At 42.9% G+C, this 18,317-nt stretch overlaps 1 protein-coding gene across 1 annotated transcript in view; it reads left to right on the top strand.

Annotated features, from left to right (window-relative positions):
• Positions 1-18,317, top strand: part of SORCS1 (sortilin related VPS10 domain containing receptor 1) — a 226,156-nt gene that overhangs the window by 88,778 nt on the left and 119,061 nt on the right. The window contains exon 3 of the mRNA XM_053450012.1: positions 13,283-13,382. Coding sequence (XP_053305987.1) covers positions 13,283-13,382 — 100 coding nt within the window. The remainder of the gene's footprint in view (positions 1-13,282; positions 13,383-18,317) is intronic.

The following is an 18,317-nucleotide window of genomic DNA, read 5'->3' as shown; positions in this document are numbered from 1 at the left end:
TAAAGGAAAGGACGAAATCCAAAGCCTTGCTTGACAGCATCATTAATCAGCAAGCATTCATCCTTTTTTATAAAATAAATAAAGAAATAAACGTTTGTCCATTAAAAAAAACAAACAAAAAAACAAACAAAATTTTATTTTGTGAAGAGGAACCAGAAATAAAAACGGTTAAACTTCTAGAACTTGGAAGAAAAAAAAAATAAAAAAGTTGTAAAATTCATTGGCAAATTTAAATCAGCGTAAATCACATTTTTTTTTTTCCTCCCCGATCTCAAAAGAAAAAATTATGCGGCCGATAAATTTGTTATCCCCGATTGTAAATTGGCAAAGTTTATGTGTTGCTTTTGGAAGGAAGCTCCGTGTCAGACATCTTTTAATAGCCCCTGATTTAGTTATTTGGAGTGCTTATTAGAATGATCAATGGTCTGCGGTTTTATAGCTCGAAGCAGGCTTGGGGGGGGAGAAAAAAAAATACTCAACGAGTCGTAATACGGGGTTTTTTTTTAATGGTGGGACGAATATTAAACATTGAGGAGAAATTGTATGTTTTATTAATGTTGCAAAAAAAGTGTGTTTGAATAATTCACATTTTTAACCCATTAAGCCCTAAAATCATATGTCCTCAGCAATCTGTTAGGGTCTCTAAGTAAGTCACTTAAAGGGACCCTCCAGCCATCACATGACTTTAATGAATATAATAGCTGGGAGGTCCCTTTTAATTTATGCAAAATTCCCCCCCCCCATATGCGTTTGGCCCTTTTCTCGGATCACAGCTTTTTCCATGCTGGCTCGACGAACATGGGACGGGGGGGGGCTTCTATTAATTTTAAAGGGAGCATTTTCCTTCCACTGATTGGCTGCTTTAAGCAGCCAATCAGTTGAAAGAATTGCTGGACCATGAGCGAGGTGGGCAGCTGCAGCTTCTAGTCTTTACTGGGGTTGTCAAGGACATTTAACTTTCCCTTTCATAAGGAGTTTAAAGCTGCCCGGGGCGTCGGAAGTGGCAGCAAATTCCCCCCAAAACAACCCAAATGCCAACGCCAATCACTGGCGAGAATCAAAGTGTGCGAATCTGCAGCCCCAGACCTCCAGCTTCTACCTAAGATGAATATTTTTTTTTTTAATGTTTTTAGAGAATAGTTACTAACGTACCCACAGGGGGTTAATGTTACCCACAGAGCACTTTCATACCCTGTCTTTTTTTGTGGTGGGGCTGTCAGGGGCAGTAGACGGTCTCTTTTATTTTGGGGGCGCTCGGCATTTTCCGTCTCCTGAGCCACTCGGCGACCCCAAAGATCAGGGTTCCAAACTTTCAGGAGCGGTTACTTTCTGTGAAGCTCGTTAGGAAGAACTCCGCGATCGCTAACGAAAGAGAAGATGAAAGGCTACGTCGGGGGAGGGGGGCTTTTAAAGCTTGCGGTTATTTGTAATTAGAATGTGATTAAAAATGCATTTATCGCGGGCGCCTCCTTCCTCGCTCGCTCGCTGCTTTATTTCCGGGGATCGCCCGCTGAGCCGTTCAGCCCAAGGAAAAGCAAACATTGTACTTACTGCTAATCATTTAAAGATCGCGCGTAGTCCCCCGATGTTTAATTATTAGCGTGTAACAGCCAGATCTGACAAGAGACAGCTCATTAGGAGACTCTGCGGTGAGACCCCTGGGGTGCTAGGCGCGCGGGGGGTCTTTCCATTCCTCTGGAGACGTCAAATGAATTCATTCAGTGTCGGAAACGGGGCAGGAATTTGAATAAAATCAACAGTACTTAAAATAAAAACAAGAAGTCTCAGCCTGGCCCCCTCCCCCCAAAAAATTACATTTTAAAAAAAATTCTGCCTTTTAGGGATCTACAGCAGATAAGAGTCAAAACTTGGGACTGCCTGCAAAAAATTGGGGTAGTTGGCAGATATGAGGATGTCAGGAATTCTACAGGAAGTAGCGCGGGCTTTAAAAACAGAAAAAGACAAAGAGTAAATAAAACTTATATATTAAGTGACATTTCTGTTATTTGAGGTCAGATATTATTTCTATGCCATGGATTTCTGAGTCACATGTTGTTCCAAGACCTCAGACGTAAATAAATGCATCCTCGTTCAAAAGGTTTTGGGTCACGTGACAATCTCCTGGCTTATAAAAGAAAAGCAGATTTTGTCCATTAAAAGAACATGAAATGTATGAGAAATCCAGCACAGACGGGGTTAATGTTCTAAATGACTGTTGCAGCTGGAGTGCAGACTCACTTTTTTATTGCAAGAAAGGAAAACATCATAAGTATTGTGAGATTAGGATTTATACTCTGCAGATTCAGCACATTGGACAGCACTCACATCACAACCCCCCCCCCATGCTGTTTATAGGGAAATCCCACAACGTTTTTTCCCTTGAGGACCGGACTTTAACGTTAACATCGCCATAAAGCGTCAGCTCAGTGCGGTGTTTGGGCCGGGAAAGTCACGCAAAATATCACATGACTGACAGCAACGGCGGCTCCAGGCCTGCAGATAAATGAGATAAAACCAGGTTTTTGTCACAGACCGACATTACTGTATACAGTGCTGGGGGGTTATATTACTGTATACAGTGCTGGGTTATATTACTGTATACAGCGCTGGGGTGTTATATTACTGTATACAGCGCTGGGGGGTATATTACTGTATACAGCGCTGGGGGGTTATATTACTGTATACAGTGCTGGGGGGTTATATTACTGTATACAGCGCTGGGGGGTTATATTACTGTATACAGCGCTGGGGGGTTATATTACTGTATACAGCGCTGGGGGTTATATTACTGTATACAGCGCTGGGGGTTATATTACTGTATACAGCGCTGGGGGGTTATATTACTGTATACAGTGCTGGGGGGTTATATTACTGTATACAGCGCTGGGGGGTTATATTACTGTATACAGCGCTGGGGGGTTATATTACTGTATACAGCGCTGGGGGTTATATTACTGTATACAGCGCTGGGGGTTATATTACTGTATACAGCGCTGGGGGTTATTACTGTATACAGTGCTGGGGGTTATTACTGTATACAGCGCTGGGGGATAATATTACTGTATACAGCGCTGGGGGTTATTACTGTATACAGCGCTGGGGGGTTATATTACTGTATACAGCGCTGGGGGATATATTACTGTATACAGCGCTGGGGGATATATTACTGTATACAGCGCTGGGGGTTATATTACTGTATACAGCGCTGGGGGTTATATTACTGTATACAGCGCTGGGGGGTTATATTACTGTATACAGCGCTGGGGGTTATATTACTGTATACAGGGCTGGGGTTATATTACTGTATACAACGCTGGAGGTTATATTACTGTATACAGTGCTGGGAGTTATATTACTGTATACAGCGCTGGGGGTTATATTACTGTATACAGCGCTGGGGGGTTATATTACTGTATACAGCGCTGGGGGATATATTACTGTATACAGCGCTGGGGGATATATTACTGTATACAGCGCTGGGGGTTATATTACTGTATACAGCGCTGGGGGTTATATAACTGTATACAGCGCTGGGGGTTATTACTGTATACAGCGCTGGGGGTTATTACTGTATACAGCGCTGGGGGTTATTACTGTATACAGCGCTGGGGGTTATATTACTTGATCAAGGCACTAGATACATTTGTGGGTTATGTTGAGAGTGTATGTTCAATAAATAACAACAGACACTAAATTGGATTTTGAAAGGCCACAGTTTTATTTATGAAAATACTGTGACACGTAAAAAACTTTATTCAAACTTTAAAACATACATTTCCTTAAACTTGTGTAACGAAGTGTACGAACCGCCAGACTTAACCCTTTAGAATCAAGGAGGTTACAACCACCGACCGTGCGACAACTAAGTGACTTAACATCGATACCTCATCACAGGTAACTCACACCAACATGTTGCCGCGTACACCAACCACAAGCCATAAAGCCGCACTAGCTCGTGGTGTAATATGAAGGCCTTCCCTTTCCCATGGGACCCTGCCCGTGGAAAAAAGGCCCACCATAACTCTCAATATATACAGCGCTGGGGGTTATATTACTGTATACACCACTGGGGGTTATATTACTGTATACAGCGCTGGGGGTTATATTACTGTATACAGCGCTGGGGGTTATATTACTGTATACAGCGCTGGGGGTTATATTACTGTATACAGCGCTGGGGGTTATATTACTGTATACAGCGCTGGGGGTTATATTACTGTATACAGTGCTGGGGGATATATTACTGTATACAGCGCGGGGGTTATATTACTGTATACAGCGCGGGGGGGTTATATCACTGTATACAGCGCGGGGGGTTATTGCTGTTAAATGAGTTAAACAAACTGAGTGTTTCTCATGTTCTCCCAAAACATTCTCCTCTGGTGGTCTCACGGAGGGGGTTTGGAGAGTAAGGCTCAGGCTCCTGCGATTTTGTTATAAATGAGCGGGGCTGCGATTTATTGATTGCCGTCCATGATATGAGGAGAGTAAACCTTAACACTCCTGGATCTTTGCTAAAGATCAAACCTTAATCAGTCGTCGGTCTCGTCTTAGATTCAGGAGCCGTATGTCTATCCCATGCATGTTTAATACCCTCACTGTATTACCCTCTACCACTTCTGCTGGGAGGCTGTTCCACTTATCTACCACCCTCTCACTAAAGTAAAACTTCCTTATATTCTATCTAAACCTCTAACCCTCATATTTTAGATTATAGTCTCTTCTTCTAATAGTTCCCCTCCTGTGAAACAAAACCCCCCTCCTGCACTGATAAATCCCCTTTATGTATTTAAATGTTTCTATCACAATGGAGAATTATTAGAAAAGATCCGTCTCCGGGATTCTTCGTCAGCGTTTGAATATTTTGCATCCTAATCATTAATTGAAAATTGATTTGAACGATGAAACTTCTCCCCACTTAGCTCGAAAATCTCCTAAAAGTATGAAAAAAGATACTTTGCGGCGGCGTTAGTAATAATTACCCCTATAGCGGATTCCCAGGAGGCGAATGATAGTTTTTCATTCCGCGCTTTGTTACATTCATCGTCTGAACACCCCCCCCCCCCGGTAAGCGGGGATGAATTAAATTAAGATTCAATTGGAGACTCAAATGTTAAAAGCTGACATTTTGTCCAAAAAATGTTCATGATTGTTCTAAGCGAAGCGCGATTGAAAGCGCGATCCGTCTGCAAGACGCCATTCAACGCCATTAAACACCCGTCGGTCGCCGTTAGCGTTAATGAAAATTGAAATTGGACATAATGAAGCTCGTAAATTTAACAAAGGGGGGGGGAGGGGCGAGATGGATAAGGTGCCTTATACCTTTCGAGCTCCGAGGCGGAGGATTTTGGGAATTTCATTGGAAATTCGTTACTGACGGCGCTGGCATTTCGATGAGCGATCATGAGATGAGATACTTTAAGGAGCAGATTCATGGGGTAGGGGAAACTTTGTTTTATTATTTATTGTTTTATAGAGATAATAAATTATAATAATAATAATAAAACAAAGGTCTCTGGAGTGGTGTTAGAAGTGTGGCTCGTGGTGGGGTTTCACCCAGACATTTTTTGGTGGCTTCATGCAGTATTGTTGGCTCTATGGATGGACGGAGGGGGCAATTGCTCCACAAACCCAGAGCTTGGGCTTCTTTTATGTTGGTTCCTTTGGATTAGTTATGGTGTCCGATCGAGGTATGGTCTTCTCAGGTCCATGCCATACTACGCCAAGAAATTTGACTTGTGTAGGCTTTTGTATTATGTTGTCATTGGTGACCCGTTCTTGACTTCACATCTGTCGCTTACCCGCCGGCAGGAGTGGCCTCCGGCGCCTTGAGACCCATTCGTCCGGTCAGCCGCATTTCACTGTCCCTGGGCGTGCGGAGGGCTCCCCTGGGTCATCATCCTCCAACTAACCCTCCTCAGCCGTCCCCGCTCACGGCAGTGGCCTCCGCACGCAGCCGAGACTCCCATGATTTTCTTGTGTCCACCAGACATGTTGACATTCAGGGCTGGGGGGGGGGATTTACACCGGAGTTCCGTTAGTTCCCTGAACAGTTGTTTGTGTTGCGGTCTCGTACTCTCTTCCGCACTTTCCCGTTCTGTCTCTTTAGTCCGGCTTTTCCAAGGTCCACGTATTTTCCAGCTACAGAGCCACGAATCTCTCCTGTGAATTGATTTTCTGTTTCTGTCGCGGATCCAGGACTTTCAAGGACTCCTGCCGCTCCCCCCCCCCGGCCCTTGTAGTGATATCCAGTCTTTGTCTCTTTGTGACTATAGGGAGCGCACCTACCTCCTCCCATTCAACACAGCCATACTATCTGCTGTTAACCCCTTTTTTCTTCCTCTGTTGTCGTCGTTTACCTGTCCGCAACATAGGAAGCTAATTTATTATCCCGTCTCTGATCTGGGGTTTGCTCTTCTGTACTCTGACCGTACTCTGCTCAGTGGGACACTTCTATTTATCTGCCTGCAGTTCACGTTAACGTGTATCGATTTATTTGCTGGTGCCCCCTTTGGAGCGTCAGCTTCAAAATCCACCCCACATATGCCGTGCCCTTCAGCTCTGTAGGGGAGTACGGTGATCAATCTAGACAGACAGCATGAAGCTGCCATCCCTCAACAATGCAATTTTAATCCCGGGCTATGGGTGTCCAGGATGAACCAGACATCCACCTTGGGAGCGGCCGCACTCCCCGGTACGCGCTCCCTCCTTCCAAAACTCCTGAAACTTCATAAACATACTTGGCTACTTCGGGATCCCACTTCAGATCGAGAGCGTGGCCAAGAGGCAGCCTGACAATGGATCCAGTTCAGGTCTGCTCTCCACTTTATCCCTGGTCTTCCTCTCGGGCGCCATCTATAGGTAATCTGGGCAGGAGCAGGATATAAACTTGGAGTATCGAGCTAAGTACAGGCAGGATTAAATCTTGGGATAGCAAGCACTCAGTGGCTGGTGGGGAACTGGAAATCCACTGGCAGGGCACGGGGCTGGAAGCAAGACTGGAAGCCCACTGGCGCGGCACATGGCAGGAGCTTGGCACTAGAAGGGGTCAGGCTCACAGGTTGATCGGTCCAAGGGCAGGACGCTGTGGCAGGGGCCTGCTCTCTGTAGCCGGGCTGGCAGGGGCCTGCTCTCTGTAGCTAGAAGGAAACCGGCAGACCAAAGCACGGCACGGTAGCAAAAGATAATCCCAATAGCAGTCTGATTCCAAAGCCAAAGGTCTAACCGGCATATCTCAAACAGCAGAGAACCGAGAGGGCGACCCCACAAGTAAGGTCTGGATCCAAAGCTGAAGGTCAAACACCTGAAACAGGTCAGAGGCAGAAACCCAAACACCAGCAACAAGGCCAGGAACACAATGCTCTAGCACAGAGGCTTCGAGTATGCGCGGTGTATATATATATATATCTATAGGCCCTCGATGGCAGAATGAGATAAAGGTGCGATTCAGGAGCATTCAGGCAAAATATGTCCACGGACAGGTCGAAAGGATCGGCCACCCAAAAGCCACCACAGTCTGGATGTGATTGCCCCTCCCGAGGTCAAGATCTGCCCCTGAACTGAGCGGGGCATTTAGAAGAAGAATAATGGGGTTTATTTACCCCGTTTAATTTATAAAGCCGTTCCCTGCTGTTTCTATACACATTATCGGGGCTTTTAGGGCTGTAGAACCCTATGGGAGGTAAGAGGGGCATCGGGGAGGAAAGATGGCCCTCACCCTGGATCAACCCTGGTTGTTGGGTTTTTTACATTCTTTGGCGGCTTCAAAAGAAACCCGAAGGGTTAGTTTATAATAGATTAAGATCCCCCGGTTGCTGTCAGGCGTCCCCGTGTGCGTCTGTCCTCACGTAACACGCATCGTGTAAATTACACATACATTCAAACGACACGCGAGTAGCCGGGGAGGGAGAAGCGGCCGCCCCGCTGCGGATTCTGATTTGCATATTTTCGCCGGGAGATTCGTGCTTTTGTGAAAGTGGAGCATGCTGGGACGTCGGCATTTAAAGTGTGGGTGTGTTAATTGGGGCATTTTATCATTAAAACGCGTACATGATCCCTTCCCTTGTCTCAATTAACCCCGTCAGCGTATCCAAAGTTTTCTATATGGATTGCAGCTCTCTGTGATGATGAAATGGTTAATTGTGCCTTCTAATGATGGATGGGGCATTAGGTGTAAGAGGCAGGGTACTTGACAAATATAGGAACTATTTTTATTTATTTTAACACATTTTTATTGTTTTATCTATTATTCCATGTTTATATTGAATACAATGTAATAAATGACATAATGTACAATAAATGCACGGCTGAAACAATAGTTCATATCCCAGTCACGGCCCATTCTGGCCCCCGTGGTCTTCATTCCATAGTTTACACGCGCGATAACATATACTAACTTTAATCCCTCCTGGTTTTAGATCATTCGTACAAACTATTGAATTTAACACAAATGGTTAAAAAAATTAAACCTCTATGAATCTGAATGCACAAGTCCGTACACTGATTTACTTTACTGAGAGGGTGGTTGATAAGTGGAACAGCCTCCCAGCAGAAGTGGTAGAGGGTAATACAGTGAGGGTATTAAACATGCATGGGATAGACATACGGCTCCTGAATCTAAGACGAGACCAACGACTGATTAAGGTTTGAGTCTTTACAGCAGGAGAAACGTCCGAATGGGGCCGAACGGGGCCGATCTACCTTCTATTTTGGGGCAAACGGGACATTTGGGGGATCTTGCGCCCCCCCTCCAGTTTGAAGATCCCAAGCCCTGCGTTGGTTTATTGGATCGTGGGAACCTCCCCGTCGATGAATCCTAAACACCGGCGGCTCAGCGAAGATTAAAAGTTTAATTTATCTTCTCCGCCACCCAATAGAATTCGCCGAAGGTTAAATGTCAAGGGAAGAAATTCCCGCAGTTTATTCCGATCCCTACCTTGGCTGTAAATGGCTTGTTTTATAGCTCGGCTGATACCCGGACACGCAGTGATAAATACATCTATCTGTAAGAAAATATACGGCCGCATAATTCTTCTTTTTATTTATTTATTTATTTTTTTTTTTATTTTTTTTATTTTTTTTTTTTTGCAAGCTCGGTTGATACAAAATCAAAAAGCGATGAAGTTGCATTCTGCTGCATTATTCATCTCAAAATACCAACCTGCCACGGGTGCAAGGTATGTTTAGATCCAGCACTAGATTATCCCTGTCATTTTAAGCCACTGACAGCTAATTTGTTTCCAAACCAATACTAAAAGTGCTGCTGTTGGCAAGAGCGGGGAGGAATAAAAAAAAATACAAACCGCTAAACATTCTTCACCAGTTTCCACAAAAATGTGAGCCAAGAAATATTGTGTTTCATGCGGATTTTTTTTTTTAAATACTTTACAATTTTTTTTTTTTTTCCTTGGTTTAGACCAGTAAAAAAAAAATAGATTGCAAGTTTATGGGACAAAATTCCATTACTGTGCCCTTAAGGCTGGATATTCTTGGCTGCAAGAGTTGGACTCTCCCATCATTACAGTAAGAAATAATATAATAATTTATAAAGCCGTTCCCTGCTGTTTCTATACACATTATCGGGGCTTTTAGGGCTGTAGAACCCTGCGATCCCCTCATACCCAGCAAACATTCTCACCTCCTAGAAAAGAGGGGCATCAGGGGAGGAGAGAGGGGCATCAAGGGAGAAATGGGGGGCACAGGGGCTTGGGGTCTAAAGAAGTCTCCTAAACAGGGCCACTGGCAGTCTGGCAAGAGCAGTCAATTGCCCCCCAGGGTGCCAGAAGCTTCTTTTTTGTTTTACTTGCAGTTCCACGCATATCCACTAGGTGTTGTGAATGTGTTCTGGACGGTGCACAGAAGAATATTGAGGGTGTTCTCTGCCCATATTTCTTTCTGTAAAGACTCAGGCCTTAATTAGTTGTTGGTCTCGTCTTCAGGAGCCGTATGGCTATCCCATGCATGTTTAAACCCCCTCACTGCATTAGCCCCTACCACTTCTGCTGGGAAGCTGATACACTTATCTACCACCCTCTCAGTAAAGTAAAACTTTCTTCCATTCCATTAATAAAAATAACTAATGAGCTTCTTAAGGGTGCTGTGTAACTTAAAAACTTATTTACTGAATTTTCTATTGTTAGTTATTCATTTATATAGCGCCATCATATTCCGCAGTGCTGTACACCGCCAAGTAAGTAAACCTTAGAGGATCTGGAAGTTCATTAATTACACAAGAGAACTATAAAAAAATATTTAAGAAGCTTTTTCAATGTCTTTGGCAACAACCTATTAGCATCTGCTATTGTGTCACATGACAAACTTGTATACATATACCCTGACAAACACCTGGTTTTGTCTAATTTTGGGCTGATAAGCTCCCTTTTATCTGCAGACCTGGAGGCCGCCATTATTATCAGTCATGTGATATTTTGGGTGACTTTCCCGGCTCAAACACCACACTGAGCTGATGCTTTATGGCGATGCTAATGAAGTCCGTTCCTCCATAGACTTCCATTAGTCAGAGAGTCCATCTGGGTGATTAAGACCGAGTAATTGTATTATTTCCCACAGGCAGTATGATAAGTCAGGGGGGTTTGTCTAGTAGATTGGGGGCTCAGATGACAGAGCGAGAACCTACAAGCAGAAATATTTGAGAAAACCTATTTTGAATCTGATACTAATGATAAAAAAAACCTAATCAAGCTGTATTACACACTAAAAGCCCCTAAAAAAAAGTGCATCAAATGCCTCCAAATACCTTCCCTAATTCTTGCTCCGGCCGTTCCTGTTCTAAAGTCGCCTAAGGATTACCCCCAAACAAAAGTAGGATGGATTTACACAGAGCACAGAATTTAACCCCTTAATGACAAAGCCCGTACATGTACGGGCTCAAAATGCATTGTTTTCAATGGGTTTAGGGACCGCCCATTGTCCTTAAGGGGTTAATGTTCTAACCATGACCAAAAGAAAAATCTAATAGACCCTCTTAGGATTTCGCGAAACGAGGTCACCGGCTTTGTCTCCTCTCATTGAGGGATTCTTATTCCGCGCCTGGCGCTCCCTTTGTATACGACGGCGGGATTAATAGAATTCCGTGACTTTACTTAAACAGAGCTGGGGAGATTACCGCTCTAGAAATGTCATCTGCGCCCGGACTGGTAAAGCTGTCATCTCTCTCCGTAATGAATTAATTTATATACCGACTAGAAATATTCCTCGGCGTAATACTGTTCCACCTCGTCCACGGTCTGCGCAGGTTGACCTTGGGTGCATGCGAGCTCCTCGGCATTAAGAGATAATTTTATTCACGATGCGAACCGCTGCTAACAATTTCCGATGCAAGGAGAACAGCTAATACCTTGGCTATTATATTAGGAATTTTTTTATATATATTAAAAATGTAGCCTGATGAAATTGCAAATAATAAAAAAAAAAAATGAATAGAAATCAGTAATTTATTTGGATGAAAAACATTATAGTAACAATGTTACTAAAATTATTATTTATTTTTTTTCTGAGAAAGTCGTAGAGAGGATTGGAGTTAAATTATCCATGAAGGAAATTATTAAATATTCTTTAAACTAGTTCTAGTTTTTTCATAATATAGTGTTTTTAAGCAGCTGCGTAGAAGCCATTAGAGTTCTCGCTCTGTTATCTTACCATACTGCCCGTGGGGAACGATACAATGGCTCAGTCTTATTCTCCCAGTCTGACTCTCTGACTAATGGAAGTCTATGGAGGAAGAGACTTCATTAGCATCGCCATAAAGCATCAGCTCAGGGTGGTGTCTGAGCCGGGAAAGTCGCCCAAAATATCACTTATTAAAAACAAAATGAGATAAAACCAAGTTTTTGTCAATGCTGACCGAAGTTACTGTATACGGGCCGGGTTATATTACTGTATACAGCGCTGGGGGGTATATTACTGTATACAGCGCTGGGGGGTATATTACTGTATACAGCGCTGGGGGTTATATTACTGTATACAGCGCTGGGGGGTATATTACTGTATACAGCGCTGGGGGTTATATTACTGTATACAGCGCTGGGGGGTATATTACTGTATACAGCGCTGGGGGTTATATTACTGTATACAGCGCTGGGGGGTATATTACTGTATACAGCGCTGGGGGTTATATTACTGTATACAGCGCTGGGGGTTATATTACTGTATACAGCGCTGGGGGTTATATTACTGTATACAGCGCTGGGGGTTATATTACTGTATACAGCGCTGGGGGTTATATTACTGTATACAGTGCTGGGGGTTATATTACTGTATACAGCGCTGGGGGGTTATTACTGTATACAGCGCTGGGGGTTATATTACTGTATACAGCGCTGGGGGTTATATTACTGTATACAGCGCTGGGGGGTATTTTACTGTATACAGCGCTGGGAGTTATATTACTGTATACAGTGCTGGGGGTTATATTACTGTATACAGCGCTGGGGGTTATATTACTTTATACAGCGCTGGGGGGTTATATTACTGTATACAGTGCTGGGGGGTTATATTACTGTATACAGTGCTGGGGGTTATATTGCTGTATACAGCGCTGGGGGGGTTATATTACTGTATACAGCGCTGGGGGGTTATATTACTGTATACAACGCTGGGGGTTATATTACTGTATACAGCGCTGGGGGTTATATTACTGTATACAGCGCTGGGGGTTATATTACTGTATACAGTGCTGGGGGGTTATATTACTGTATACAGCGCTGGGGGTTATATTACTGTATACAGCGCTGGGGGTTATATTACTGTGTACAGCACTGGGGGTTATATTACTGTATACAGTGCTGGGGGTTATATTACTGTATACAGCGCTGGGGGTTATATTACTGTATACAGCACTGGGGGTTATATTACTGTATACAGCGCTGGGGGGTTATATTACTGTATACAGCGCTCGGGGTTATATTACTGTATACAGCGCTGGGGGTTATATTACTGTATACAGCGCTGGGGGTTATATTACTGTATACAGCGCTGGGGGTTATATTACTGTATACAGCGCTGGGGGTTATATTACTGTATACAGCGCTGGGGGTTATATTACTGTATACAGCGCTGGGGGTTATATTACTGTATACAGCGCTGGGGTTTATGCTCACGGAGACTTCGCCTTTATAGTTTTTGTGCTTCAAACTGGCTGGGTTTGGGATGTAATAACGAGCGTTTATCAATCGTTATCGGCGTCAGCGCATGTTCTCTGCCTCCTAGTCTGACCGTAACGAGGTTAATAAAGATTCTCCTTTTGCATTTTGGTTTCTTGCAGATCCACGGACTACGGGACGACGTACGAGAAGCTGAACGATAAAGTTGGATTAAAGACCATCCTGAGCTATCTTTACGTCTGCCCTACAAATAAGCGCAAGGTAGGAACGCCGCGTTATTTAGGGCTCGAATAACCTTTTCTGTCCCCGAGTCTATTACTGTTGACACGAGGCCTACGGCTGCGGGGAATAAAAATCGCGAAAACAAATGGACACGAAAGCAATTTTGTGTTCCTGGCGGCCGTTCTCCTCACTTGATGGAGCGGCTCGTTAGGGTTTTGGAAGCGGAGCTATAAATACACGAGCTTTTTGGAGGTTACCACACTGCTTCTTCATTTTTTTTCCGGTCTCTTTGCCCTATTTAACATTTTTTTTTAGTTATCGATGAATCCTTTTTTTGAGTTAATGAGTCCCTTTTGTCATCGCGGAGGGAGAGGAGGAGACGGCTGATGGAAAACCTTGCGGATTTGAGCTTCAGTCACCAAATTCATTAAAGGATTCATTAACAGCCGATTAGGGTTTTATATAAAGACGCAGAGGCCGGGTTTCCACGCAACCGGGCCAGCTTATTGACACGTTACGGAAAATAACATTTAACGTTTCAGCATCGCATTTGCAAAATTATTTCGCAGAAGCTGAAAAGAACACGGGTGTCAGGAAAAAAAAGGTAGAATTTAAAAAATAAATAAATACTTTCAATTATGAAAGTCAAAAAATATCTATATATATATATTTTTTTCTGATGCTGGTAAATGCACAAATCAGAAAAAAACATGAAGTTTTCTAACAGATTTAAAAAAATACATATTTAAACATAAATCACCTCTTACTTTTTTTTAATTTAAAATTAATTTTGTTTTTTTACATTTTTCAGATTTACATTTTCTAGCTGCCTCCAGCAATACTAAAGAGGGGGCATCCCATGCTAATTATTTCCCATGATCCCTCAGTGTAGATTAGAATGCAGGAAGTTTGAAGCCGCTTCCTGTTCTCTCCCTCCTGTCAGCCCGAGCAGGAAGTTGCAAGCCGCTTCCTGTTTTCTCCTTGCATCGTTTTAGCGGACCCCGCATGAGCTTCTGGTGCTAGAGATTATTTCCAGCCGCTATTATCACAAATATCTTGTGGCGAGGGGGGGTGTTAAACCATGTGATGGGGCAGCAACATGGCGGCTCCCGCAACAGAATAAGATGATGTCAAGTAGATCAATAAATAATATTAATCACGGATTGATACATTGTATACAGTGGTAAATAGGCCTTAACTGGCCATTTGGCACCCAGGGCATGTGCTTGTGGACTGCTGGTCGGAATCACTCCATCCACACAGAGCTCCATCCTCCCGGCTCCAGTGGCGTCTTGTGTCCTGGAGTGCACAGGGCGTCGTTGGGCGCCCGCTGGCCTTAAAGTGCCGGGCCCACCTCGCCTTCCCTAGATCAGATGATGGACAATGCGAAATGTGACCACTTATATTTCAACTTCTCTCCCAATAGTTTGCTAGAAGAAACGTTTAAAATAGAAGTAAATGTGTTATGTATCGGTATCTCCACGGCTGAGATATGGAGGGACCGGTAAAAGCATCACGTAAAAGGTCATATTTTAAGCGCAGTTTGACAGGGAGATTCCAGGCATCGCATCAGAATTCAGCTTGAGTTTGAAGTCTACTTTTTCTGCAAATGTTATCATGCAATTTATTAAGTCACGGCGGGATATCGCTCCATTAGTGCTATAGATGTTTACAGATCCGAGATCTTAAAGGTCAGCACCTGGGGATGTCTTCTAATCAGTGAAGCTACGTTAGTCCATGGTCCTCATGAGCCTCTGTTTACTAAAGATTTGTATATATATATATATATATAGATATATATATACCATATATACACTCATATTTACATATTACCTAGAGTCACCAAATACAGTATAACACCGTAATAGATCATAGCATAAAATCAGCTCGGCCGGCTTAGTCATTTCAATAAAACATTAATATATGCGCATAGAAAATCTTTCTTGGTAACATCTAAACACAAACATTCTCTTTTTTATTACCCTTTAGTATGCATCTTGCTTATAAACCTTTGGCAACAAAGTATCTCATACCTACCCTAAGTATCGGATACTCTCGGGGCTGGATAAACCAAGGAGGATCAGGGCCTCTGAATGATAGGGGTGCCAGTCTAACTATTGATGTAGCTAGCACGCCATGGGGTTAAATGAGCTTAGAAAGGTCAGCTGTGGTTTTTTTTCGCTCAGCTGGTGTTGCTTGATATCGTGTTTGTGGAGGTAACGTGAATTGTCTGGCTTCAAAGATGTCCCGAATAGGACAGAGGCACAGTTTGACCAAAATTCCAAGTTGAAAAACTGAATTGCCCATCTCCCAAATGTGGCCCCTAAACAGACAGATGTGTGGGTGGTATCACCACATTTTATTATATTTTTATAGTGAATTTGTTAATATAAGTAGAATTATTGTATATATATATATATTGTCCTAAAAATGTATAATTAGTGTGAGTACAGTAAATGAAAAAGAAGAAAATTACAGCTGAACACAAACACCGCAGAGCACAAAGGGTACAGCAATTCAAAAACATTCCTGTTAGAAACGGGTTAAAAAAACTTGCATTAATTTGCGCAATTTCCCCTGGACTCCCTATTTGCCAAGAGGGAGACAACTGCCACCCTTTATACCCCCTTTACCTCATCTCCTGCTAATGAATTAAATTATATATAAAAAATCCTTACGGGAGACACAGAGCCCAAGCTGTGCTTTTCTCTCCTCCCAATCCTGTTTCTAGTAGAATGGTTAATAAAAGTTTTCCTTGCAGTTAAAAAGTTACCCCTTTGCCCCACCCCCCAGATGAAGTGGGGGCTAAAATTATTATTTTTTTTTTTAAAAAAAAAAAAGTTAAATTAAAAAATTAAAAAATATATCACCTTTTTGAAGGGGCACGGACTCTATCCTGTGCCTCCCTTTCCTCTATGCCAGTAACAGGTGTTGGCAGAGGGGGTATAAATAGCCATATACCCCCACAGGGCTATTTAATTACCCCCACACGACACCCCCCCTCAGGTGAGATGTGGACAGAATTTTTAAGCGATTGAATTAGATAAAGCAAACGACTTCTCTGGATTTGTGGAGCAAGATATTTATTGCGCTGATAGCAGGGCTTTTTACACTCACATGTATTTAAAGTGACTTTATGACTAGTTTTTATGGAGTAGGAATAAGACGGGGTAGCCAAGTGTAAGATAATATATAGGGGATAATATACGTCTCTCTTAATGGGTCGTGACACCTTTTCTCTACCAAGATAAACTGACATTTTGCTACCATCTGACGAGGTATATATTCCATAACTTACGGCTAATGCGCGAGGAATGAGACATGACATTCATTTACCTTATGGACCGGTATAGATTAATCTCCTTTTTAATCACGAGCCGTATTACTATCATCCTTCATTCTGCGCTCCAGCACAATAAATTTGGGTGGCGTTTACCTAAAGCAGAAATCAAAACCTCCATACATTATGAGATACGTGATAACGAAGAGACCAAAGAATTTGAGTCAAAATGTTATAAAGTTATGTCGATGGAGATGTTTCCTCCGTGTTGACACAAACTTGAGATGCTCCTGAGCGTGGCCGCACCGTAGGGTGGGGTGTTAAGCGGCTATACGGTCTTGGTTGAGTTCTCAAACCTCTGCGTATCTTGGGCCACCCTTCGAGTATCTCTTGGTGTCCTCCCCAAACGGAAAGGTGAGTCCAGACGTGGACCTCATTCCTCACTTGTGCCCATAAAGGATACTCACTGCGCTCCATTAATAAAATCCCAACAACTGATTAAGGTTTCAGTCTTTACAGCAGGAAAGATGGAGAGACTGGATGGATCTTATCAGCCAAATGGGTCTTATGCGTTTCTAGATGCCCTCCACCACTTCTGCTGGTAGGCTGTCCTACTCATCTACCACCTTCTCAGTAAAATATTGAGACCAACCAGAGCTTCCTTGAGCACCCAGGCCACAGTAGGCTTTTTGGCAAAGGCTCAGAAGAATTTAATCCCCTCGCATTCCGCTTTCTTCCATTTATCTATTTCTCATGGGATCAATACTATTAGCTGAGGTCCATTAGGCTCTGTGCTCTGAATCATGCCCATCAAGTTAATTTCTAATATCTAATTACAGCCATTATGTTCCCCGAGAAAGGCGCCCAATGGCTGACTGCCGATATGGTTACATTTTTTTTTAAGCGCTTTCTTCTTTAAATCCCGATTCTTGTAAAAATTCACTATTTTTTTTAATGTTTAAAATCACTCATGTGTTCTGAAGATTGTGCCTAAAATGTTATGTTTGGGTTTAAAATGGCAAGCTGGATTTCCACGGTGCATCGTGTTAATTAAAAAGGGATGTTACATTTTTTTAATTATTGTCAAAATTTGATAGGTCGCAAAAGTAAAGAGGAGAAACAAGTCCAGTATTGTAAAGGGATTTGAAAAGCATATAATATATGGCAAAATTCATTTTAATTCTTATAGTGAAATATAATCTATTGCTAAATCATATTTATTTTCTTCCTATCTCTTTCTCCCTCTTTTCTCCTCTTTCCTCTCCCTTACGTCCTTTCTCTTTTCTTGTTACCTATCCCTTTCACATAGGTCCCAAAGTGTGCCTGATTTTGGGGGACAATCATGACTTTCAGGCACTATCAGCCATAGCTGCCCACTGTCTCACTTTTGTAGGCAGTGGGAATCATAGGTCAGTTGATGGGATTTCTGGTCTCCTCTGATCGCCTTAGGGCGCTGTAAAAGCAATGGAGGTCTGTGCAGCTCCAGCTAAGACCCCCTACATGGCCACCTTGTGACGCTTTGATGCCGTGATGGATTTCTCCGGGGGTTCTATCCCTATCCACATCCCCAACACAAGCGTCCATATTTAGATACCTGAAATGTTGAGGCGTACGCGTTCTCTTTTCATTTTTCTTTCCATTTTCCTTTCTAATCTCCTAATTTCTTTTTTCCCTTTATCTTCTCCTTCCCTTTC

The sequence above is a fragment of the Spea bombifrons genome, chromosome 11 (genome assembly GCF_027358695.1).
Source record: "Spea bombifrons isolate aSpeBom1 chromosome 11, aSpeBom1.2.pri, whole genome shotgun sequence".
Classification (NCBI taxonomy): domain Eukaryota; kingdom Metazoa; phylum Chordata; class Amphibia; order Anura; family Pelobatidae; genus Spea; species Spea bombifrons.
This window is presented reverse-complemented; position numbering and strand designations above follow the sequence as displayed.